This window comes from Salvia splendens, chromosome 10, assembly GCF_004379255.2.
Source record: "Salvia splendens isolate huo1 chromosome 10, SspV2, whole genome shotgun sequence".
NCBI lineage: Eukaryota > Viridiplantae > Streptophyta > Magnoliopsida > Lamiales > Lamiaceae > Salvia > Salvia splendens.
The window spans coordinates 389,208-415,608 of NC_056041.1; the positions used below are offsets into that span (position 1 = coordinate 389,208).

General features: G+C 36.2%; 5 protein-coding genes and 1 pseudogene across 6 annotated transcripts; 3 read left to right on the top strand and 3 right to left on the bottom strand.

Moving 5' to 3' along the window:
- Nucleotides 1–20: 20 nt before the first annotated feature.
- On the bottom strand, nucleotides 21–3,912 carry LOC121753096. 2 transcript variants are annotated; one of them, XM_042148266.1, is made up of 3 exons: nucleotides 3,737–3,912; nucleotides 3,584–3,626; nucleotides 21–2,542 (listed from the first exon to the last, which is right to left on the bottom strand). In XM_042148266.1, exon 3 carries the CDS (start codon nucleotides 2,272–2,274, stop codon nucleotides 301–303), a length of 1,974 nt encoding a protein of 657 aa, XP_042004200.1. In that variant the 5' UTR covers nucleotides 2,275–2,542; nucleotides 3,584–3,626; nucleotides 3,737–3,912; the 3' UTR covers nucleotides 21–300. The 2 variants fall into 2 exon arrangements, with proteins under 2 accessions (XP_042004200.1, XP_042004199.1); XM_042148265.1 differs by lacking the exon at nucleotides 3,584–3,626.
- Nucleotides 3,913–8,269: 4,357 nt separating this feature from the next.
- Nucleotides 8,270–9,356, bottom strand: LOC121753101 (dirigent protein-like). The gene has a single exon (XM_042148273.1). It carries the CDS (start codon nucleotides 8,968–8,970, stop codon nucleotides 8,413–8,415), a length of 558 nt encoding a protein of 185 aa, XP_042004207.1. The 5' UTR covers nucleotides 8,971–9,356; the 3' UTR covers nucleotides 8,270–8,412.
- A 1,953-nt stretch (nucleotides 9,357–11,309) lies between these two features.
- On the top strand, nucleotides 11,310–12,114 carry LOC121751728 (UDP-glycosyltransferase 83A1-like; the record flags this gene model as incomplete). Its single annotated transcript, XM_042146523.1, has 1 exon — nucleotides 11,310–12,114. A coding segment is annotated over one exon (618 nt), but the record flags the coding sequence as incomplete, so codon positions are not given.
- Nucleotides 12,115–16,719: 4,605 nt separating this feature from the next.
- Nucleotides 16,720–19,280, top strand: LOC121753095 (putative wall-associated receptor kinase-like 16). The gene is made up of 3 exons (XM_042148264.1): nucleotides 16,720–17,612; nucleotides 17,813–17,989; nucleotides 18,082–19,280. Exons 1-3 carry the CDS (start codon nucleotides 16,721–16,723, stop codon nucleotides 19,263–19,265), a joined length of 2,253 nt encoding a protein of 750 aa, XP_042004198.1. The 5' UTR covers nucleotide 16,720; the 3' UTR covers nucleotides 19,266–19,280.
- Nucleotides 19,281–20,356: 1,076 nt separating this feature from the next.
- Nucleotides 20,357–23,147, top strand: LOC121751730 (annotated as a pseudogene).
- Nucleotides 23,148–23,253: 106 nt separating this feature from the next.
- LOC121751208 (dirigent protein-like) lies at nucleotides 23,254–23,973 on the bottom strand. The gene has a single exon (XM_042145927.1). The coding sequence runs from the start codon at nucleotides 23,936–23,938 to the stop codon at nucleotides 23,375–23,377; it is 564 nt and encodes a 187-aa protein (XP_042001861.1). The 5' UTR covers nucleotides 23,939–23,973; the 3' UTR covers nucleotides 23,254–23,374.
- Nucleotides 23,974–26,401: the final 2,428 nt, after the last annotated feature.

Consider the following 26,401-nt stretch of genomic DNA (forward strand, 5'->3'; position numbering starts at 1 on the left):
AACTATGAAGTTCACAACGATTAAGCATAAAACCATAACTTTATTGCTACAACAGAATCTCTGCTTGACCCTACAACATTGATCCGGGCCACTAAATGAGAGAGACAAACACATTTAGGTATTTACATAAAAAAGAATACTAAACAACAATGAAGCAGTTTCAGTTCCCCTTATTAGCACACATGCACCTAAGTTGCAACTATGGTAAACAAACAAAGACTAGTTTCTCATGGAGAAATTAATAATACATATCTGGTGAGACTGCTTTGGAGATATAAGAAAGAAGGTCCGGGTGGGCCTTTACATCCACGTCTGATGCGTCATGAAGGACTTCTCTGGCTCAGATGGATCAACCGTGTGGTTGCTTCTAGCAAAGTTGAAACTAGGACCACCTGCAAACATTGCAATAAGATTCCCTCCGTGCACCCTTCCTTCTGGGAGCTTACGTGCTGAAGAACTACTTCCAACATGCTGATGTGCTTGCTGGTCTCTAAAATAGCTCCAACTGCTGGTGGATGTCACCAAGCTGTTCTCCATCTTCCCAATGTCATCAACTGTGAAGACTGATTGATTGGTTACAGAATCTGGAACAGTTATTCCTATGGTTGCACCACCGTGGACCCTTTTATCCTGGACCAAGCCACCATGAGACCCGCACAGTCCGGTTTTACCCCTAGCAAATGTGTTGCAAGGAGCATCACCTTTCCCAAACTCGTAACCAGGGTGACCCCAGGTGCATCTTTTCCCTCCACCATGGGCCTTGCAGAAATCAGTGCTTCCCTGAGCACTTTTACCACAGCCTTCAAATTTGCATCTCTTTCCACCACCATGGCGAACACAATAATCAGTACGTCCCCTGGCGCTCTTGGTGCAATCTGGGATAGCACACCTTTTACCTCCCCCATGTGCTACACAGTAAAGGGTCCCTCCATGCACACTTTTTGGGCAAATTCCACCCCCTTCGAATGAGCATCGCTTTCCACCACCATGGCCTTTGCAGAAGGGGGTGCTTCCTTCTGCACCTTTTTTGCACTCTAGATATGTGCATCGTTTTCCACCACCGTGTGCCTTACAGAACATAGTACTTCCTTGAGCTCCCTTGTTGCATTCAGGATACTGGCATCGTCGACCCCCTCCATGGGAGATGCATAGACCAGACAGGCCTTCCGCACTCTTTTTGCAATTTTCTCTCTGGCATCTCTTGCCACCACCATGGCGAATGCACAATCCGGACTTGCCTCTAGCAGCCCGGCTGCAACCCCCATGAGAGCATCGCCTGCCACCACCATGGGCTATACAGAAATCTGTACGTCCTTCAGCACTTTTTGTGCATCCTAAAAACTCACATCGGCGACCACCACCATGAGCCTTGCAGAATGCAGTTCGGCCCTCAGCTCCTTTATGGCATCCTGTACGCTGACACCTGCGACCACCACCATGAGCAATACAGAGACCAGATGCTCCTCTTGCTCCCTTCAAACATCCCTGAAACTGACATTGTTTAGTACTACTACTACGCTGCTGTTGTAATTGCGTTATCCCGGAAGTGCAGGTGACTGAGCTTTTTGGTGTTGTAATTACACTCGAGGAGAGACCTGGAGATGTTGTCTTCATTGGCCCTGACTGGTCTAGAAAGCAAATGTTTTCCTCATTGTGGGGAGTCAGTGACGGGAAAAATGGACTTTCAAGTGATCCTTCATCTGCATTTAGACCTCCATTGTCGGTAACCATCTTGGTAGCATTTTTCAGCACAGAGGAACTTGGATAAACAGTTGTAATATCAGATACAGCAGGCTGACTGAAGAGGCTTAGTTGCAGATCGACCTTAGGCCACTTGTTCAGTGATTCCAAACTAGAGCTGGCTGATTTTTCTACAGCTGACGATTTATCACCACCTAGATTTAGAGTGAAGTCCAGCTCTATATCCATTGAAGACTCCTCTTCAGTTTCCTTGGCTGAAGACATTGAAGTGCAGGCAGTTGCAGTACTCCCCTTACTGTCTGACGAGCTTGACGAATGACCAAGGTTGAGACATAGCAGAGACTCACCTCGCTGATTCATTGGATCACCTACAATACCCCACTTTCGTTTCACCCCCTTTGGAGCAGATGTAAAAGGGGTTGCATGACCAGGAGAATCAAGTCGTAGGGTTGTGTCCGCGCCATACACAACATTGGCTCCAGTTCCTCTGATTTGGATGGGACTGCACGGATTCTTGAACGCATCCGATTGAGGGTTAGCAGCAGAACCCAGATTGTGGAATCTGGCATCCATGACCAAATAACTAAAGTACCAACACACTTATTTTAACGACTCAATTCACAAAGAACAGTCTGCCTGACTTCCGGGTATTAGGAAATTATATACAAAACAAAGGTTAGATGTCTCTGAAAGAGTACACCGCACCCCCACTGACGAATCCAGATGTATCACAGCGATCCATTCTCTGTTAGAAGTTCAAATTTTCTGTAATTATCAGCAGCAACACATGTAAACTGCAGATGAATTTCACTTCAGAAAGTGCATAACGCAGCAGGTCATCCTGTACAACAAAAATCATATTAGTGGGTGGACAAATTACTGTGGCCCAGAGTTCTATCAATTACATTGAATAGATAGCAACTAACACACACAATTTTCTACATTACTTCCTAACTATGGTAGTTCCAAAGGAATTTGTACAATCGGTGACATAATACTTCCTAAAAGAAAAGAAGTAAATTATTGCCATTTTTTCTACTCAAAAGAATTAGAAGGGATTTTTAACTGAGAATAGAACAATTTCCTGGAATATTTTCCACTTTTAGACAATAGACAGATGGATTGAATTGGAATATCATGGGTAATAATCTGGTGATTTTGTCTTAAAAGGCATAGCATGAATACGTATAGTACTATAAAGAAGAGTGGACGAATATATGATAGTCATATATCTTGTTATCAACAGAGGCCCCAATTAACTTAGTATTCATCAACATGCATAGAGATCACCCCGAAAGTACATAAACAATTTTATGTTGTTTAGAGAGAGCAAAGAACCCATACATTTTATGTCATCTCGAGTACGCAAACCACCAATCAATCAGTAATAAAGCAAAGCGATCTGACACCAAACAAAAGTGGCTTTTTCTCTTGGTCATTGATTCTATCCAGTTTCTTATCTAACTTTTTTATCTTTTGTTTGGGGTAGCCTAGACTATAAGCAAAGATCTCAGCAGAACATATTATCCACATTTAAGCTGGACAGTTGGGAAAATGAATCAAGGTGAAAGGCGCAATAAGGTGAGAACAGAACCAGGATGCATCCATAATTAAAGTAGACGGCAAACAATAATTTTCTTTATCAATTTTCTCGATTCTCGCTATACCAAATCGAAAAGAGTTATAAATCGAATTACTACTAATTTATCGTTGGATATAGATAAATATTTCAAAAAAAACAAAGCAGATCTATTTTGAGAAGGAATACGCATCAGAGAACAGATATCCCCGCTTATACAAATAAATCCATTCAGCGAAAAAAAGACACACCACAAAAACAATAAGATAAATGATTTTCAATAAGTCTATTCGAAACACGCACCGGTAGCAACGACTGTAGATGTCAACAAATTCAGATAGCAGAGCTAAAATCAGAAACGGGATCGATCAATAATCAGCTTCAGGAAGAGAAACACAGACGCACGAGAGCAGAAATAGTATTCAGCAATTGGGAGATCGGTCAAATTCTTCTTACCTGCTGGATTTAATCGGTAATTCAGCTGCAGAATAAAACTCGGGGTATAGATACGGAATCTGTCCAATAATCGATAGAGAGGGATTGTGTGCAGTGAAGAGAGAAAGAGGGAACTAGGGCTTGGCGTGCGCCGGCGAGGTGAGAGAGAGAGAGAGAGAGAGAGAGAGAGGAGTGTGATTTTGCTGATTTTCGAGTAAATGTATATATATGGCTGAACAGTGACTGTGGGAAAATTGGTAATTTCTCAAAATTAAACAACGGACAGTGCCAATCGACGCGGCAGGCGCAGGCTACAAATAAACGGCGCAGCTTAAGCCGTCTTACTTAATTTAGCAAAATGCACTTATTATTAATTTCCCTCTAATTATGCACTCCTCTTAACATGAAATACACTGCTCATCTAATTATGGTCTATTCTTTATTCTTTTAAAATTATCGATTTTGAAAATTCTCAATTATCTCAGGACGGTTATAAAATTTTGATAATATAAATAAATAGTGTTGCAAACATGTAATTAATTTGGTGATAATGAAATTTGGTCATATGAAATTATTAAAAAAAATTAATTGATCATTCAAATTTTAAAAATAATTTTTCTTCAAGATTTTGTAGACATTGACCTTTACAAATTTATATTACTATTTACAAACAATATTGGATTAAGATTTCTCCATCACAAAGCTACTTTTGAGGGGGGGGGGGGGGGGGGGTTGTTGAATCTCCTCTAAATTTTATTCTATGATAATTTCACTATTCCTTTACTAATCGCATTTTTCATCATGTTTCTTTTAATATTTATAGTAGTCCTACCAATTAAAAGTTGATATTCAAAATAAAATATGATTAGAAAAATCGATATTTTGTGATATCTGTTTTGTTCACGTTGTTTAGAAGGTGAAACTTGAAAGCATTGAAAGGTTGGGAAGACAAGGTTGGAGGTAGGGGGGTTTGTGGCGATACGACGTTGGACTTTTCGTAGCATATTACGGCTGCCCCCTTTCGCGTTTATAATAGTATATAGTTGAATTAAATTAATAATAAAATAGTTTTGGTGGCATGAGCGGCTCGTCACCGCTCCAGGTGCGCTTGGTGGGCCCCGCTTCTGCCTCACCCTCTCTTCTAATTAACAGCTTCCATTTGTTTATTTATTTATTTATTTTGCTATTCCAAAATCATTAAAAATTAAATACTCAGTTCATTTATTAGTGATGGCTTTGGTCATAAATGGATTTAAGTTTTAATCTAAAATTGTTAGAATAAATAACAAATAGAGATGAAAACTAATACAAGTGTTACTATTAGTGAAAATTTGAACAAACTTATCAATAATTAAAAAAAATTAATAACAAGTTTTATAGTTGTTGTCATCTCATTTCACTCGATACTGCACTAATATGGGATAGGTGAAAGTATCATTTTTTGGCTAAATAACTAGTTTGTCATTAATTCACGGGAATTAACCTTCTAATAGTATAAGATAACAAGTTTTATAGTTGTGAAACAAAAAGTAGTGGAGTAGTATGAGAAGGGCTTACGCCCTTACCAAAAAATAATTTTCACTCGTAAAATTTGTCACAAACCAAACTAATAGAGAGATAGATTGCTAAGAATCAGTGGCGGAGTCAGGATTTTAATTCTAGGGGGCCCAAATTACTATATTAAAATTTGTTGAGTGTTTTTTTGTCAACGACGCGGAAACAACTCTAACATAAGTAGCGCGTTGCGCGCTAGAGATAGAAAATGAGATAAATAATTAGAGGATGGGTAATAGAAAATTTAGAGATAAGTTAACAACGTCGACATCGAAAAAAGTTAAAGAATAATATTTTTATAATAAAGATCATAGTACTATCAAAATTGATTTTACCAATAATATGAGTAGTATTTATATATTTATGAAATTAAAGAATTACTCTCTTCTATTCTAGATTTCTTTTATAATTATAAATAAAATTATTTATACAAAATTAATAGCTATAAGTTTATACTAGAGAAAATTAACATGAAAAATTGTTTACAGCATAAAATAAAATTGTTGGATTATATAAAATTGCTTGAGAAATTAAAGTCTAAAAGAGGCATAGAAAACTACTCAAAATCATAATAAACATAATGCTAGGAATGGGATTCGAACCGAGCCCAAGTGTGTGATTGCCTGGAATATAGGCCAACTGCACTACTGCTTCAACTTCATATCTTTTGTACATATATAATATATATATATATAGGATAATTGAAATGGCCCCATCGTGGCTCCGCTAGTGCTAAGAATGGCTATAATAATTGCATGGAAATAGAAACACCAAAGAAACTTGATGGCAAAAATTAATTTAAGAGAATAAAAAACAGATAATATTAAAACAGTTTTTGCGTAGAGTGTAAGAAAATTGGCGTAATGAAAACCCTTACCAATAACTTTTAAATTCTAGAAAAAAATATGATTAGTTCATGGCTGAGTATTATTTTGTAATTTATAGGCAAAATAAATTTAATTCACACCTAATTATCGTTTTAATCTTATTGGTTTTTTTATTTTAATTATATAAACAGATATTTAGTTATTTCATTCATTTTATAGCATAAGGACAAAGTTTATAAAGTGATGATGCGGTGGCGACAATCAAACAAATCCGTGAAGATTTTCAAAGTTCCGACGCCGCGGCCGAGGCTACGTGTCAAATAGAATCGACCAAAGACAAGTACTAACTTTTGTTATTGATTTGTAGCTTATAGTAATTCTTTAATGGAAAGTTCAATTTGTACGTGATAATTATAGCGATAAAAATGAGATTTAAAGTTGTATAAGGTTGGTTAAATCAAACTACTTCTTATTGTGTTATTAATAAGGCTCACCTTAATTCTCAAACTTATAGTATAAAATTTGACTTATTACCTTCAAATCTGAATATGACTCTCGCACGATATAAACCCGTTAATGACATATAACAATTTAGGTTGACCCAATATGATAACGACATGAACCTTATTTATACAATTAAAATATGATATTATATTATTCAGATTTATTATACATGATAAAAATTTGATCATGGTTTAAATTTAAGGAATAAAATTATACACTAATATTTTTTACCTTAAATTAACCCGGCACAGCTCAAATCTAATCTGAAACCAAAAAATTTATAACATGTAGACTTGATAAAGGCACGAACCCGAAAAGTAGAAGGCTTATCAAAACCCATTTGGAAAAATAGGTATATTCCTTGAAGCTCAAAATATTCTAATGACAAAAATTAAGTTTTGACCAACTCCGACCTTCAATCAGATGTGAATGAACCTGTTAAAATATGCCAACACACAACTACAAAATATTCGAAATGGCATTGTTGTTAATCCCTAGATTAGATAGAGAAGAATATGATTGCAATTTGCACAACTCTTAAATCTTTAAGCAAACACCAACTTTAATAAACGAGAAAAAAGTAGAACACACCCTCTTGGAAAAGAGTGGTGTACAACTAGAGAATCAGCCCAGTAGTCATGTACATAGATATTTTTGCACCACCAATAAGTTGCCAACTTACCATAATAGGTTCGATGATTCCATCAAATAATAACAATTTTACTTTTCTACGAATAAAGGTTTTTATGATATTTAGCAATAACTCGATCGAACTCAATTTTGGAGCATTTTTTAAGTTATATGGATGGGGCATCCCCGCAAATCAACCAAAAGATTAATTTTTTTTTTCAAAATGTTAAAGAGTCATGAAAAAATGTAACGATGAATATTAGACACCATATATATAAGAAGAGCATGGTTTAACGAAGACCGTGGCCGGTGGCTCTATCTTATTATTGTTTTTATTAATATAATAGTAGAAAAGTGAGCAAGGTAAAGTTGGAATTTGAGAAAATAAATTATATGAACTACGAATTCGGCAAATTGATGATAACTGAACAACAGAAACTGTTTTAGTATCACTAAATAATTGCAAATTTCACATAATAAAAACTAAAAATGAGTCATATAGTGGATAACGTCCAATTTTTTTTATTTTTATCTCAATCCCATTTTCTATACAAACAGTAACAATAAAGTTAAATTCAAAATTTAAATTTTATTATAAATTAAAAATCATAATTTTGATAGAAAATTGCTATCCAAACTTAGCCTTATTCTTAGTTATTACCCCCATTCTCATGGAATAATACGTAATTCACCTCTTTTATTTTCCCCCTTTTTTCTGTATGTTTATTTATGATACTTTGAATTGTAAATTATGTGGCCCTATTTATTTTATGTTAAACAATTACAGATAGTATATTACGTCACTATTACAAATACATAAAATGTACTCCCTCCGTCCCACAAGAATATGCATTCTTTACTTTTTAGTTCGTCCCAACGAGGTGAGACTCATTCTCCACTAACAATAATTTATTTACTTTTTATCTCTACCTCTCTCTTATTTTACTAATTTTGCTTTAAAACTCGTAACGAACCCAAAGTGCATATTCTTTGGGGACGGAGGGAATAACAATTAATGGGAAGTAAAAACCATGAATAATTAAGAGATCCATCAAGATTATGCCTTGTCCTTATTCTTGGCCAAAATAAGAGTTGTTACAATTTGATGTGAAAAAATCAAACAAACATATAGTAATAAAAAAAACCCACAACTGTTAAATTCATCAAATATAGTAAAACATTCTACCAACACTCGTACAAATTAATATCAACACGAAGCCTAAAATAAACCTCTCCTTCAAACGCATCAGTCATAAGCGTCGCCACTCCTCTGGTCATGAAGAAATCTCCCGTTCCGCCAATTACCGAAATCTCCCTCGTCTTGTTCATCAACGGATCTGCCCCAGCAAAGTTGATGGAGCCCTTATGCTGCGTCGAATTGAAGACGAAAGAAAACCCTACCCACGCAGTGAAAATCTCCTTCTTGTCGTACAGATAGAATCCCTGCGCCCGCCCCACCGCCGGCGAGTGGAGGTTGTTGTCTACCGTGATGGGATCGTCGAAAACGACGACGTTCCCGAAGTGGTTCTGGCCGGCCAGGGTGACCCTGTCGCCCCAGGCCGGCGATCCCACGATCGCGGATGTGGCGTTGTGGGAGTTGTGGCCGTTGTAGAGTATGTCGTGGAAGTAGAGGACCATTCGCTTGCAGGGTCGCGGCCGGGGGCGAGGCGTGGATGCGGCTGAGAAGCCGAGGAGGAGGAGGAAGAGAACGGGTGTGGAGGTTAGGGTTTTGAGTGCCATGGATATTGATGTAAGGAGAGATGTGGTGATGGTGTATGTTTGCAATGCTATATATAGTAGGATACAAGTTTTAAGGAGTTACTACTATGTATGAAATGAGAATACTTGAACAGTGGTTGCGGTGGGGCCAGGATTTTGACGATGAGGCAAAGAAGAAAAATCATGGTACCAACGCTTTTACTGCGTTCATGGTATCTCTCCACATCAGCCTCCGGCGTTGGCGATAGGGGGCATAGTGTGAGAGGGTGGTGGGCAATGAGAAAGAATGATAGTAATAGTTTGTGAGATATAGATATAGACTGATAAATAAGGTGAGACAGAATGACACGGGAAAAGACATCGGTAAATGAAATAAAAGCATTGAATTATCTTTCCTAAGAGGCAGGAAGGAACTTGTGAATTTGAACCAATTCTAATTCGTGAAGAGGGTAAAACACGATATAAAGAGATCGATATCTAACAATTGTTAAATATCAATTATTAGTAAAATTACTAAAATACCCTCTATTATTTTCTAAAATTACTTGTCTTCCTAACTCCGTCGATGCTAATATATTTTGGTCAAGCATTTTGCAACACCTAAAATGTCATTAGAAGCGCACTTAATTTGATTATGCATGTAATGAGTTTATGTGTTCAGTGCAGTGCACGGTAACAATTACTTTGCGTTCAGTGCAGTGCATGGTCAGTTGGTAACCCATCTTCACAATTGCTAGATATGGATAAACATATATGGTTCCATTTTGATGCTTGAGTTTTAAGATAGTTTCATATGAGGTAAAATGCGGTTGTGGGGGTATTAGGATATCTTCAAGTGTAAGAATAACCTAATTATTTGTTGGGGCAAGAATTCATGTTGTGACTTACATCTCACACATGTACAATGACACAAATAGTAAAATGTTTGTGAAAGATCACCAATCTATAGACCTCATAGTTTTTATGGATTCCCTCAAGTAGGAGTATATTTTACTATCGTAAATACAATTCGGATCATCTATCTTACACAAAATATGTTACGGTACCACTAATAAAACATAGTAAGAAACAAAAGTATCGGAGAGAAAAATGAACTTTTATTAATCGTCAGGATGTGAAAATGCAACTACGTACTCTTGTTGTTGTTGGCAACTAATTTTGTTGGCAAATTCTTATCTTACCTTCTTTATTTTTGTTGACATTTCTATTCTCAAAAGTTGATACAAGTGTTTTACTAAATTAGCCACGTGATAAGACATGTGAAAAGATTTGAAATTGAACACTAATAATTTGCGAGATCGACGGCTTTTGAAACTATGAATTCCTTTTTCCCTCTAAATTCTCATTTCTTAAAAAGATATGGGAGTCCAAGGCTACTACTAGTACTTGTAAGAAAATAATGTTTCAAAAACGGCCAGTGGTCGCTAATATATATCCTAAACTAATATTGATTTTAGAATTTTTCATTAGCTAAACATTGGTTGTGTAAGATCATGAACCTTTGATTGTGTATTAGATTTTTATAATTGATATTTTCGGTAAAATGAATCATGTGTGGCCTTTATCGATTCATAGGACGCCTTTAACAAGTCAAATCTAATTAATCGAAAATAAAAATATGTCATTTTACATTTTTCTAATGATATGATTTCAGTACGTTTTTGGCATTACCCTTCTTACATTGGATACTTTAGTTTTTTAGTGGAAACAAAGGCACATGTGATACGTGGTGGCCAAATTCGCCACGTAGTGTGTGAAGAGATAGAGCTATAAAATTATTGTGGTAGAGACGACACAATGTAACAATATGAGTATAGTCTGGATATAGTATTATTTTAAATTTCATTTGATTATCAATAAATCTATCTTTTGTATCCTCTTGTTCACTGTTTTCAAAGCGTGTATCCAAAATCAAAACAAAAAACTACTTTGTGGCTTCACTTTTGTTGTGGTTAACATTGAGAAAAGCTCAATTGTTTCATTCAGCGAGCTCCGATGGTGACCGGCAACCGACCTCACGTGTTGGCCGTTCATGTCTCTCTGCCGCCAAATAGCCAAACACGGCATTAAGATCACCTTCGTTAACGCCCAATCCATCCACGACAACAACGTGGTTATGGCAACAGTCCCCGACGGCCTATCCAAACAACCCTTTCGAAACTCTGCCAAAGACAATGCCGCAAACCTAAAAAGATTTGATCGAGAGGATCAACAGCTCCGACCCCAACGACAAGGTGACTTGTGTCCTTGCCGGCCTCTCGTTTTCATGGGTTTTCGACGTTGCTCAAAAGACGGGAGCTGAGCCGGTGGGCTTCTTCTCGCCGCCTGCTTGGCCATGTTGCTTCCTAATGCATTAATTCCCAATCGGCCCGCTAAATTTACTCAACTCCAACAATTCAACACCTACCAATTTTTATTCAGAAGACTCGTCCTGCTTAAGCTGGTTGGACATCAAACCGGTTGGATCAGTTGTGTATGTTTCATTTGGAAGTTCCGCATTTTTCTCTCAACAACAGCTGGATGAGTTGGCTCTTGACCTTGCCAACGGGTCACCAGCTGTGTACCCTGATGGGTTCTTGGAGAGAGTCAGTGAGGTCGGGAAGATTGTAGGGTGGGCGCCACAAGATAGGCTTCTTTCGCATCCATCTATTGCTTGTTTTTTGTCGCATTGTGGATGGAATTCGACTATGGAAGGAACGTGTAAAGGGGTCCCTTTTCTATGTTGGTCTTATTTCTCGGACCAATATCATAATGAAAGGTACATTGGTGATGTGTGGAAGAATGGATTGAAAATGGAATTTGATGAAGAGGGGATTAGATCAAGGCATGAAATCAAGAAGAAAATTAGCATGGTGTTTTTTTATAATAAATTTAAGGAAAATGCAGTGAAGCTCAAGGAAATTTGTTGCAAGAGCATTGGTGAGGGAGGGTGGTCTTATAAGAATTTGGAGAAATTTATTGATCATCTTGGAAGATGAAAGATGATATATTCTGAATTTGTATATGGAATGTCCAATTTGTTTTTTTGGCTTGGTAATGTTTTTTTTTATTTTCTTTTACGTATTGAACATATATAGTGATCCAATAATTGTATTTGTCTTATCAGGAGAAATTATGGTCAATTTTTTATAGAAGGATATGAAATTGGATTTGATTTTTGTTAAATTGGTGTTGTGCATGCATGTGAAATTGATTAAAAATTGAATACGAAACTGAATTGACACCTAAGCGACTAAGCCTAGGTGCATTGCACTTGAATTGAATAAAACGTTAGGGTGAAATTGAACTTAGGTGGAGTTTGAAAGGGATAAAAAACTTGAATGTGGTGATTGTGAATTGTAGCTACTAATCAAAGACATTATATAATGAATATCTATTCAAAACTTTAACTAACTATGGGAGCATGATTAAGGTGATATAGTATGGTGAAACATTGCAGTTTAAGATAAGTGATAAATTAACTAATACACCGTACACCCTGTTCTGCCCTGATAAGTGACCATTTAAATCATAACTTGATAATTATGATTTGCCCTAAAATAAAAACAAAACTCTAATATATAGAAAGAAAATAAATCAAATCAAATAAACTTTCGATCTACTTAATTAAATTAAGAAAACAAATAACTACGTACCAAAAAAAGATTAAAAGAATTTATGAATAGGAAAGATTCAAAGTCCTCCATTTCCCAACATCAAATGTCTCAAGGTGGTCAGTGTTAGAGGAATGAAGATTCAAGAAATGAGTGAAGAGCATGGTAAAATGAATGAAGAGCATGCAGACCATGCTGACATGGCTGCATGCGTTGCTGGAAGAGAAAGTGCACGAGCTAATGCTGACATGGCTCCATGTGTTGATGGAAAAAGGAGTGCACGAGATGACATGGGATGAAAGTCGATACCAGCTGTAGCCATAGAGTTGAGGGACCACTCTTGTACGTTCAAAGAGGGGTTGATGAGAGGATTAAAGTAGAAAGGTGTTGGTTAGGATTAGTGTTGATTATGCTTTGTTTGTGTGTTAATTGTAACAGAATATGGATCTAGATTGTACCATGGAGTAGCATAAAACCTCAGCTTGTAATCTTCTTCATCATTCAATGAAACAGTTCACTCGGCTCATATACATTATCTATTTTTAGCTTTGAGTTATATCACTCTCATCTTTGCTATGTTGTGTTGTTCTTTTCAGTTAGAAGGAGTCCTCATGGGCACACTGGTAACTGGCCTCCTCAATTTCCCAAGAAACTGCGAAGGAGAGTAGTCGACTATATTACAATGGGAACCTTGAATTCTGAGTCGTTGATGGTGGAGATTCCTGATGATTTGGATTTGATTCAATATGAGCCGGGGTGGTACTGGTTGTGATTGACTCAACACAACCATATTAAATTTTGGAGTTTGGACAAACATGCTAAAACTCGACGATATTAGTATCTTGTCTGTTTTCTTTATTGACCTTGTCTCAGATTTCCCAATAACAAATATTTGACTCTTTTATTACTTTGAGAAAATTCTTTCAAAAATATGTCAATTTAAAATTTTATTTTGGAATCAAAATTTCGTGGCAAAGTTAACCAATTGATAGGAAACTCGTACATTCAAACTTGACTATAGATAAATAAAAATTGTTACCGAAATTTCCTAACAAAATGCTTAAAATGTTAGCCAATTTGGTGAGATTATTTTCATTTACTGCTTGTCACTGTCTCTTGTATTTGTGAATCTGTATACTGCAATTTCTTAAATCAGTTTGGAATCATTGAACAAATGGCCTAAGGTAAATTGTAGCAGAGGGCAGTAGGTTGAGACGAGAAATATAGATGTAAGAGCAGGGAGTCGCAATTGATGCAACTTGGGACATATGCCTTTCTAAGTTGTACAAGGTAAAGAACTCATCTCTGTCGTTGGAATCCAACTCCTCCAAGGAACAAGTTTTGCCCACGACCAATTTCAATTCTTCGCAACTTATGGGCTTGTCCTTGTTCAGGTCAACCGACAAGAACAACTCGGTGACCTTCCGCCTCTCCATCTGCTTAAGCCATGCCTACACTCTTCGCTATCTCCATAGCTCTTTTGTTGTTTCTTTCTTTTCTTGTTGCTCATATTACTGTGTTATAATTTTATTATAGGAGTATAAAAATGAGAAATTTCGGAATATGAGTCTAAATTCGCTGACCTTTCAGAATTTATGATTTAATTCGCTAGCCTTTCAAAATATGTGATCGAGGCACGCGAATTTTTCAGAATAAGGGGTTTCAACTATTTTTTTGCTCTTTTTCTAATTATTTACCTTAATAAAAAAAATGAATGGACCAAATTATCCCCACAAATTAAACTTTTAATCTTTGAAGTAAAATTTCGCTTATTTGATATTTAATTATTTATTTCAGTAAACTAATTAATTCTAGTTGGTTTATTAGTTTGTTTAAACCAACTAATTAATTTTAATAATCTGTGTATAAGTTATTTACTAAACTTTAACACTAGTATTTTATTCACTAAATCTTAATATTGACATAGAATATGTATATAAGTTTTAATATTTTAAGTAAATATTAAAATTTTATTATACTTATCATCAACTAAGTTTAATAATATTTTATTATTCTCTGAAATTGAATGTTATAATTATAGATTTTGATCAAAATTCAACATTGTTATAAATTTGTATATAATATATATTTAATAATATATGCTACAGTAAAACGGTTGGATTAGTGGTTGAACCGTGAATCAGTAGCTTTGTCTGTTCACTTAGTGTCCTGTTTTTAAAACATTGGAGTGTCAAGTGAGGATGTCACCCTCCCTAATGGGTTCACGTTTGTCATCAGTAAAAATTTCAGACTGTAACCAGACATTCATCGCGGAAAACAAAGCAGTAAATATAAATCAACCAAATCAAAAAGGATTTAAAGGTCAGCATCTAATTTTAAGAAATCAAAGTTTACAACGATTAGATATGATTCCGCTCATGTAAAATGGAAAACTAAGCTCCGCTCCCAATAGTCGGCATGGACGGATAGGTAAAACAACTCAGATCTAAACTCGTGGAATTACCAGCTGTCTTATCCATCCATCACGCCCCTCCCGACGATTGAGAAAACGTTTGGAAAATCTGAGATTCGTGAAAGTGGGAGATGGTTGAATTAGGGCAATGTATTTAACTGACTTGATACATCTATTAAAGCCCAAATTTTTAATGTGAACATAACTATTCTACGCCTTAGAGCATCTCCAGTGGGCGGATGTCCCACTCGGACATCCACTAGGACATCCCAAAAACACCCCCTGCCACGTCACTAGGACTTCCCATCTCACTGCCAAATCACTAGGACATCCCCTGCACAATCCGACCTTCCCATCGCCCTTCCCACTAGAGTTTTAAAAAAAAATTAACGGACGTCCGACCCATTCCACAATGGCGGACGTCCGCCCGCACGTCCGAGGACACCCGACGTCCTCACGGGACGTCCGTATCCGACCTTCGACGCCACAATGGCGGACGTCCCGGTCGCCGGTCGGACGTCATTGGAGATGCTCTTATAAATATCATATTAACAGATAACCTTATGGTCAATCAGTAGTTTATTGAAAATTCTTTTATTCGGCAGAATTTGAATTTATGTATTGTGTATAATTAAAAACCATTGTAGAGAAATTTCCAATGCCACCATTCGAATTGCAATCAATTTCCAAAAATATGGTTATTCGCCACGAAATTTTAACTAATTACAACTTTCCAAACATGTAGCTGAATCCGTTACACGCCAAAATTTACGCACAACTCATGTATTTATAGACAGTTAATTCTATTTAATTAAACGTTATTATTTTCAACTCAAAAATATACTTTATGACTTGAATAATCAAACTATAAACAAGATTATTCGTACGATGATTATATTTCAATTGAACACCATAACGTGTCAAAAATAATATTATAGGTAAAAAAAACCCATCATTTTGAAAATGAAACGAATAAATTATGTAGTAGGAGTATCAATCAAAGATGACTTTCGAAATTCGAAACTGCAGGCGTGTCTATGTAAAATTGATTGTTATTGGCTGACCTTGGTGGTTCTTCTAATTGGTGCAAATTTTCTATGCTAATTTTGCATCAAATTTGCCATGTGTCGGAATAACTACCAAAGACACTTCAAATTATTTCATTCACACTTAATTATCACTACAAATATTAACAAATTCAACAGAGTATTCACACTAAATAGACAAAAAAATTATATGATCAAATTTATGGCTAAGACAGCAAAAGTAGTGGTATACTGCAAAATTAAAGGCATGCAATAAAATACTAGTAGCAATTATATTTGGGCTATAACTAATTAAGAGACACGATGGTATAATAAATAATTTTACCCCTAATGAATATGAAGAGATACGGATACCCATAATTGAATCTTCAAAGATTTGAACATAGTTTATTCGACCAGCTGCTCCTGCTCTAGAACATATTATATAATTAGACTATTATACAGTGGACCGACAAAATATTGGAATTTTCTCGGAAGCTAGAAATAAAATAGGAAATCGATAAGAAGTACGTAACTGTAGATTAGTAAATGAAAATGATATTTACGTATAAACGGAGGACACCACACTACATCTATTTATTTAATTATAAGTAAAATTCTGTTTAAATGAATTTACTTGACTTAGAACACAACATATAGTTTTATACTACTATATATTTGCGTTGGTCACAAACAAATGTTATTAGCATTAAATTGTGATGTTTGAGAAACTCTACAACATGCATTCATCAATTTTTGGTATGATAATCTTCACATTCACATTGTGGTCTTCACAAAAACTAGTCCTTTCCTCCTCTCATAATGATTTCCCTATAGCTAAGCCCAACTGCAACGATAGTTGCGGTGGCATAAGCATCCCCTTCCCTTTCGGCACCACGCCACAATGCTACATCTCACCAGAATTCCGGCTCACTTGCAACCACACATCTTCCGATCCCCCGAAACTATTCACGGGGGAAACGAATTTCGAAATCACAGATATATCCCTGGACGGGCAGATCACGCTCCTCAACTCCATAGCATATGAATGTTTCAATAGCAATGGCATACGATCTTCCAATTTTAGTGAGGAGATGCGGCTTGGCAGCTACTTGACGGTGAATCATACTGCGAATAAGTTCACTATGGTTGGTTGTTCTGCCATCGCAGTTGTTTCGGGGGCTACTATTGCCAACCAGGTCGTCGCGACGGCTGGCGTTACCCAATGCAGTTCGGAGGTTGATGTAACTGAAGGGACGTGTAACGGCGTGGGGTGTTTCCAGGTTGAAATCCCCCAAAATGTGTCCGACTATATAGTTACAATCCAGAGGTTGCCCAATTATACTAATACTTGGAACTTCAGCAACTGCACTTATGCGTTTGTTGTTGACGACTCTGCCTTCAAGTTTTCAAAGGATAATCTCACTAACTTGTCACGCGTTAAAAGCCTTCCTGTGGTGGCTGATTGGGTCGTCCGGAACGAGACATGCCACAAGACCATCAGCAACACTGCCACCTATGCTTGCGTCAGTGTAAACTCCACCTGCTACAACCCCACTAGCGGTTATGGCTACCGCTGTCGTTGCAAGGACGGATTTCTAGGAAACCCTTATCTTTTTCAAGGATGTATAGGTACAGTTACCCTTTTCTAATAGTACTCCATTAATTATTAAATTACTAATTTTTAGGAGTGTTTTGTTTATATTACTTGTCACTAGTTTCCTTTTCGGTCCGTCCAATAATACTGTAGCACTTACTTTTCTACTCACTTATTCTCACTCACATTTTATTATACTACCAATATAAAAAAAATAGGTACGTTTTGTTTGCAGATATTGATGAATGCTCAAATCAAACTTTACATGATTGCAACAAGAAAGCATCTTGTACCAATACAATCGGCAATTATACATGTACTTGTCCCGAGAATTACGAAGGTGATGGAAGGGGTGAAGATGGTTGCAAAGAGAAGCCGCCAAAAGATATGAAGATTACTTACGTCTTGATTGGTAAATATTCTTAATATTATAAGTTTGATGTTAATCGTGTTTTATATTTCCGATCATATTCCTAATTTTGGCTTCTTCAAATTAATAATCAGGAGTTATCATTGGGGTCATTTGTCTACTACTTGGCATCATCCTCCTCTACTTGGACCTCAAGAGAAGATCACATAATAAAATGAAACGGAAATTCTTTCTCCAAAACGGCGGCCATTTGTTGCAAGAGAAGCTTGCTACCAGAGAAGCCTCACCGGATATGGTCACCATTTTCACCTCATCCGAGCTAGAAAAGGCCACCAACAGTTTCCACAACAGCATGATCATTGGTCGTGGCGGCTTTGGCACCGTGTACAAAGGCGTTCTAGCGGATGCAAGAACAGTTGCCATTAAGAGGTCTATAAGAGTCGATCCAACACAAATCGAGCAATTCATTAACGAGGTTGTTGTTCTCTCTCAGATCAATCACAGGAACGTTGTCAGGCTTCTTGGTTGCTGCCTAGAAAAAGATGTCCCGCTTTTAGTGTACGAGTTCATTAGCAACGGCACCCTTTCTTCCCACCTACACAATGAGGCTAAAGCGCATGCTCTTGATTGGAACACGCGTCTAAAGATCGCTGCAGAAACTGCAGGGGTGCTCTCGTATCTGCACTCTTCGGCTTCTACTCCGATCATACATAGGGATGTCAAGTCGGACAACATCCTCTTAGACCATACTTTGACGGTAAAGGTGTCAGATTTTGGAGCATCAAAGCTTGTTCCTATTGATCTCGACCAGCTAACCACGGTGGTGCTAGGAACTTTGGGATACCTTGATCCTGAGTACATGTTGACGAACCAGCTGACAGAAAAGAGCGATGTTTACAGCTTTGGAGTTGTTCTGCTAGAGCTAGTCACGGGGCGTAAAGCATTGAGTTTTAATAGGCCGGTAGAGGAGAAGAGTTTATCCAACTATTTCCTTTATGTATTGAAGCAAGATTTGCTAGTAAAAATTATTGATGAAAAAATTGTGGGTTTGGGAAATATGGAGCAAATATCAACGGTTTGTAAGTTAGCGAAAGAGTGCTTGAATGTGAAGGGAGAAGATAGGCCTAGTATGAAGGAGGTTGCAATGGAGCTCGAAGGACTGATACTGCGAGAGAAGCACTCGTGGGCCACAAATGTAGACGATGTAGAAGAGATGAAGTCTCTGATTCCGAATGATCATGATGGAACGAGTGGTGTGGGATATGATAGCATCAGCATGGATCATATTGTTTTGCCAATCAATGATGGAGGAAGATGATATTGTTTTGCTAAACCCTAGAATTTGAAAAATACAATTGTATAACTCAATTTGCATTAATATCTCATATATTCCAATATAAATCAATAAATTGGCACATATTTTAAACCAGTTCACTTTTTCTATTATTATTACCAATCATTCATTGAACGTATACCATTACAAAGTTTTAACTTGAGCATATGAATTTCCTGATCCTTCAAACTCTCAATCTTCAAATCCTTAGCCCTCTCATTCTCAAGTATTTCCAGTTCCTTAATTTGGCTAAACAATATTTTTCGATTTTCAACTAGATTCTTCAACGTTGTAAAATCCATATCATTCTTCACATAGTGTTCAAACCTAATGTCCCACAGTTGAGACTCCAAACATTTAGTCTGTTATCAATTTAGTCTATAATTAATATTTTGGAGTGTTGATTGGAATTAGACATGGTGATGGAATTGGTTGTTAATAACTTCGTATGATCAGTATTTATAGGAGTACGAATGAGTCAAATATCGACAAATTAAAGATCGCCGGTTTGTTGTATACTCGTCTGGACTTTGACCCCCTCGGGTGACCTTGTACTACTAATTGAATGAGAACGAAATTGATATTAAGTTCAGTCATTTCCTTTTTTAATAAAAAAATAAAACATCTAATTAATCTTACTTTATTTCACTATCTACTTTAATTAATCTCTCTTTATTTTTCCTACTTTATTCATTTCTCCTATTTTTCAATCAAATTTCTTAATCCATGTGCCCAAAATTTATGTCTCAACTTAGTTGGGATGGAGGGAGTACTAATAATAAGATCTCTCATTCCACTAACATTACTTCTCTCTTATTTTTTTTCCATCTCTCTTGTTTTATCAATTACACATTAAAACTCGTGTCATTCACAATGTGGTCTATTTTTCGTTGATGGAGGGAGTACTAGTAATAAATGAAATATGACAAATTTTATGAGATGAATGGAAAAACTTTCAAAAGATGATTGATAAATTTTGCAGACTCTTGTAAGATGACCCCCTTTCACCCACGTTCTTCCCACACATTTCCTTCAATTTCATCGCATTTTCCTTAAACCTACCATCACATAAAATTATGTCGATTTTCTTCTTTAATTTCAATTCTCGATCTAATCCCATTTTTCAAAAGATTGAGGTGGATAGACACTTCATCAAGGAAAAGATTGTAGACGGAGTGGTCGAATTCCCATTTGTGCGTTCTGAAGATCAATTAGCTGATATATTGACCAAGACAGTTAGCTCAAGGAGCTTTGAAGAGGTTCTTGGCAAATTGAGTATCGTGGATCCCACTACTCAATTTGAAGGGGGTGTTAGAATAAAGAAAAGATTTGGTTAGAATTGGAAATAATAAATGAAAGAAAAATCCCTACTTCAAGGGATTGATCGAATTATGTATAGAATAGTGATCTCCTTACCATATTGGAAATCTTCCTTGTACATATTTTATATCCCTATTTAAAGGGACGGCTGTAATGAGAATTATCATCAACACATTACACCAAAACATCTTTTCTTGGCCATTTAACCGTGCCATTTTTTATTTAGTTGATAACAAACAAAATTTCCCTTATTTTTTTATTTAACACTACCCTACCGTCGTAATAACGTCCACAAAATCTAAATACAAAGTAATACTTCAATTCGTTCCATTCAAAATGACATAATTTCATTTTTAAGACGTCTCAATCTATGCGACGCATTAATTACCTATACCAAACAGAAAATTAAATTATTTGATTTAACAGAAAATTAAATTATTTGATTTATTTATCTATCATACTGAGCATCCAACTATGTTAACTTATCTACACAAAACTAAACAATTTATCTTATTTCTAAACTTGTCATGACTAATCCTAACCAGACCACCAAACATGCCATGAATGGTTGGGGATTGAATTTTAGTTAGACATGAATGGACTTAATTCAAGGTGTAATAGCTGTTAATATCATAAACTTTTGAATTTTGTGCAATTTTCCCAACCCGGTCTGTCTTTTTCGTAAAATCTAGAAGATGTGGCACGCCGATAAATGTACGTTAACTCAAGCCAAAAATTGCAGGAAGTGTGACAAATGGAGTGATAACAAGCCTCTCCAAAGACATACCGGTGTGGAAGAAAGATGAAATTTCATGGAGTTTCGCAATCGACCTAAAAACTCAGAAGATCTTCTTCGAATGTTCTCGAAGGATCGTTAGATAAGCAACACCTGCTACGAGCTCGAGACCGCAGCTTGCGATCTCACCCCCAACATCCTTCCGGTCGGCCCGAAATCATGCAACTTCCACCCTCAAGACTTGTCTTGTCTAAGCTGGTTGGATAGCAAAGCAGATGGATTGCCATTTATGTCTCATTCGGCAGCTTGGCTGTTTTCTCTCAGCAGCAGCTGGATGAGCTGGCGTTCGGGCTCGAGATGTTGGGCCGGGCTTTTTGTGGGTCGCGGGCCATGCTCTCGGATGCGTTTGCGGGTTAGAATGGGAAGATTGTTGAGTGGGTGCCTCAGGAGGAGGTTCTGTCTCATCGTTCGGTCGCGTGCTTTTTTGTCGCACTGTGGGTGAAATTCGACTCTAGAGGGGTTGATCAGGGGTGTGCCTTTTCTATTTTGGCCTTATTTCTCGGACCAGTTTCATAACCAGAAATATATATATATATATATATATATATATATATATATATAGGGAGATGATCAAAATAAGTATGTGTTTAAATCCAGAAATGCAGACCAAATCTCAGCCCTAGGATTAGATGATCTAATGGTCAATAATTAACCAAAAACACGGAAGGTCATAATTAAGCAATTTTAGGTCATATTATAATATTTGGGTTTAATGTCATGCTAAGATCGTTTTAGTTCATGCTTTGTTAGCATGACCTAAAAATTACCTAATTATGACCTAAAAGTGACCTAATTATGATATTGTTCTGCGTTTCTGTATTTAAATCCAGTTTTGCATAGATCAAAACTGGATTTAAATACAGAAACGCAGAACAATATCATAATTAGGTCACTTTTAGGTCATAATTAGGTAATTTTTAGGTCATGCTAACAAAGCATGAACTAAAACGATCTTAGCATGACATTAAACCCAAATATTATAATATGACCTAAAATTGCTTAATTATGACCTTCCGTGTTTTTGGTTAATTATTGACCATTAGATCATCTAATCCTAGGGCTGAGATTTGGTCTGCATTTCTGGATTTAAACACATACTTATTTTGATCATCTCCCTATATATATATATATATATATATATATATAGGGGTGTGTTAAGGTCCTTCGCAGCGTTTCAGTCCAAGCTTCTTTTTAATCACAGCCCTTGGATCCTTGAATTGGATGGTTGTGATGATCTGCATTATTACACTATAATGGTGCCAACTAAAAGTCTTCATTATTAAATGACACGTGGCATCAATCTAACCGTCGGATGACAAAATCGTGGTGCTGAGATTAAAAAGAACAATAGAACAAAAGATACAAAAAGAAAATGAATACATCCCCCTCTCTATATATATATATGTGTGTGTGTGTGTGTGTGTGATAAATGGGAGATTGGATTGAGGATTGATGATGATGAGAGTGGGATTAGGTCTAGGCATGAAATTAAGGAGAAAATTGATTTGGTTTTATGTGATGATCGTTTTAAGAAAAATGCATCGAGGCTTAAGGAAGTAACTAGGGAGAGTGTTGGTGAAGGGGGCTCTTCTTACAAGAATTTGAAGAAATTCATTGACCATCTTTGGAAAATACTATGTTGCTTTATTAAGGTTGAAGCTCTCGAATCGAACCTACTCTCGGATGAGAAGCAGTCTTATCATGTGATAAGTGTTTGTGTTTTCAATTTGTGTGATCTGTTTTATAATTGAGTTATACATGTCCCCTTCTCAAAATTAAGTTTTTACTAAAAATTCATGTATTGTTATTCAAATATCTAAGTTCAGTGACTGATCAGAATTGAATGAAAAATGGTTATTTTAGCATAATCAAATATTTAGAATAGATAAGAAAATCATACGTATACATTAATTATTCTTGTAGCCACATATATATAGCATGACTAATTAAATTCTTATGAGAAAGACAGCTTCAAAATCTACCAGCATTCATACAAATTGATTTCAACACGAAGCCTAAAGTAAACATCTCCCTCAAACGAATCCGTCGACAAAGTAGCGACGCCTCGAGCCATGAAGAAATCGCCGGTCCCTCCAATGACGGAAATGTCCCTCGTCTTGTTCATCAACGGATCAGCCCCGGCGAAGTTCAACGTGCCTACGTAGTCGGTGGAGTTGAAGAGAAACGAGAAGCTGAGCCACGCGCCGTATATGCTCTTTTGGTCGTACAAATACATGCCTTGCGCCCGGCCCACTGGCGGCGAGTGCAAGTTGTTGTCCAGAGTTATGGGGTCGTCGAACGCCACTAGGTCCCCGAAGTTGTAGGGCGTCGCCACTGTGGTCCTGTTGGCCCACTGTGGGGACCCAATGATCGCGGAGGTGGCATTTTCGTAATTGTTCCCGTTGTAAAGGATGTCGTGGAAATAAAAGACGAGTTGCTGACATGGCGGCCGGGAGTGGGGTTTCCGGCCGCGAGGGGCCGAGGCGGCGGCGGAGATGAGGAGGCACAAGAAAATGGCCTTCAACATTGATGTAGTGGCCATAATTTAGTAAGTGAAACTAGCAGATATGTGTTACAAAATTGAGTAGTCTTGCTAAATTTTGCATGTGGGTAGGAGTCGATTTATAGGGGACTTGCGGTTGGTGAGCTTTGAAAATTAAATTAAATGAAATGAAATGATTAAAAAGAAACTACTTTCAATAGGGTGGTCGTCGTTTTTCTCAATTTGAGACAACAATGTTATTCAAGTTGTAACTTGCATAATTTAATTACTTACGTCAACTATTTTTTCATTAATAAAATTTATTCCTTTCATTAGGTAGTAGTATGTTCTAGTTTGATCTTTGTACTTTTATGTTTTATTTCGATTGGTCTGTGTATAATTTTTTAACTTTATTAGGTTCTTGTATTTTTATTATCCATTAATTTGAGTAAACGAGTAATTTTTTATATTTTAGAGAAGAAAAAAAATAGAGGAATCAAGATTCCATTTTGAGTATTGAAAAATTCAAATGATACATGGCTACTAAAGTTAGGAAGGTCCCTCAAGTCAACTTTTTAGAGTGGTAGCTTTTGATGCTTAAATCATACATATGGAACTAATACGGACAGTTCGATTTTAATTCATTAGATATGCGGAGTAATTAGTAATTTCTGGAAATATTTAAGTTAAGTTATTTTTCTACTCCTAAATTCTAATCCTCGGAGTGGAATAACGATTACTCACAGATGCCCAACCCAAAAAATTGGATATCTGAATTCGAAAATTACATAAAGTGCAAATTCGATATCCGACCTGATACATTTTTAGTTATTCAAATACCGATATGGGTATCCGAACCCAAAAAATCTGGTACTCAAATATCCAAATGAATTCAAACCCGACAAATTAGGTATTTGAATACCCAACATATCCTAAACTTATTACCTGCCCTATAAAATCAGGTACCATCCATTTTTTAACCCTGTCAAATTTCTTTTAAAATCATAAACTTTATTTTGTAACACTAATAATAACACTAATAAGATGAGATTTTCCCATGATTAATAGTAATTTATTATTTTCATGAACGTTATTTTGTAACACTATTAATAACGGAAATCCAACCATATGTTTAACTATTCATTATCTTTCCTTCTATTCGAGAAACTTATTAATCATAAGAATGTAATTTTTATCATAGTCTTATGTCCAAATCTAGTGGAAAGTTGCAACCTTTTTTCCATTTTGGTCAGAAATGATACAAGATAAAGAGGAAATTGTCGTCCATACATGCATCTTTTATACACCTACCACAATTATTGATTTGGAAAATATGTTAGAAGAAAATTCCCTTGGCTTTCTTATTCGTTTAATTGTCAAATTTAAAGATCTAATGACACGAGTTGGTGGGCGTGGTAAGAGATGAAGACAGCCACTTTGGAGTTTGAAGTCACTAAAATAATTGTATCATCATATGTTCGTATTGCAAGTTCATTTGTTTTAACTATGTTTATATGCATTTCTTTTCCATATAGTACATTTTCTTAATTTAAATATTTTATTCATAAGAAATTGAGCTCATTGTAAGGGATTTTCTTTCAGTAAACGATAGTGTTTCTCACTTCCCAAATAAGTAATACGTACTCCACTATATTTTAAATTTAAATTTCTCATTTCTACACAGTGATAAAATAATGCAACAATATAATACTAAAATTACTTTTATCATCAATACAATTTTATTTACATTTTAATGGGTTGTTCTGAATTGATTGTCAATTTTGTTGGATCTCGTTAAAGCCCAATATTTCATACGGGCCGCAAGGCCCAAAAATATCTACGAAACATGTTTTATTTAGAGGATATGAAATCTAAATTAACTACCCATGTTTTTTAGTAAATGCAATTTATTGTATATCATGTTAACTATGTAGTCATTTTTTTCTTTTAATTTTATGCACCTTTTAAGTGTTTTATGAACTTATTTTGGTGTTAATTTAATTTTTTAAGCTGTGATTACACCTATTAAAACGATAGTGTTTTGGGCACAGATTTATTTGTAAAAATTCACATTTAATATGAATAGGTGCGACTTAAAATCAAACAGCCTTAAGTATTGAGTCAATACAACATGCCTACAAATCAGCGATGGAATTAGAAAAAAAAATACAATCTTCAAAAATTGCAAATCGCTACATCGTTGCATTGACAAACCATCATTCCCCAATAATACTTTTATATTTTGTTTGTAGATATTAAAATGATGGCAGCTCACTTTAGTCCCAGACCTAACTTAACTTGCTTTTTATGTAAGTGGTGGGATTGCGCCATTAGATTTACTATAATTTTGCAGTCATTTAATCAATATATTAAACAATTATTGATCCTCAAAGGCTCATTTTAACTTGACGCTCTCAAATGACTTCCTCTTTAGGGTATCCACAATAGGGGCGGCGCGCCGGCCGCCCCGGAGTCGCCGCAGCCTCGGCGATCCACAGTGGAGGAAACGCCTGCCCCGGCGTG

Coding starts and splice junctions, on each gene's coding strand:
- LOC121753095 (XM_042148264.1), top strand. CDS start 16,721: ATGCATTCATCAATTTTTGGTATGATAATCTTCACATTCACATTGTGG. Junction 17,613..17,812: donor TCTTTTTCAAGGATGTATAG/GTACAGTTACCC, acceptor TTTTGTTTGCAG/ATATTGATGAATGCTCAAAT. Junction 17,990..18,081: donor GATTACTTACGTCTTGATTG/GTAAATATTCTT, acceptor ATTAATAATCAG/GAGTTATCATTGGGGTCATT.
- LOC121753101 (XM_042148273.1), bottom strand. CDS start 8,970: ATGGCACTCAAAACCCTAACCTCCACACCCGTTCTCTTCCTCCTCCTC.
- LOC121753096 (XM_042148265.1), bottom strand. CDS start 2,274: ATGGATGCCAGATTCCACAATCTGGGTTCTGCTGCTAACCCTCAATCG.
- LOC121751208 (XM_042145927.1), bottom strand. CDS start 23,938: ATGGCCACTACATCAATGTTGAAGGCCATTTTCTTGTGCCTCCTCATC.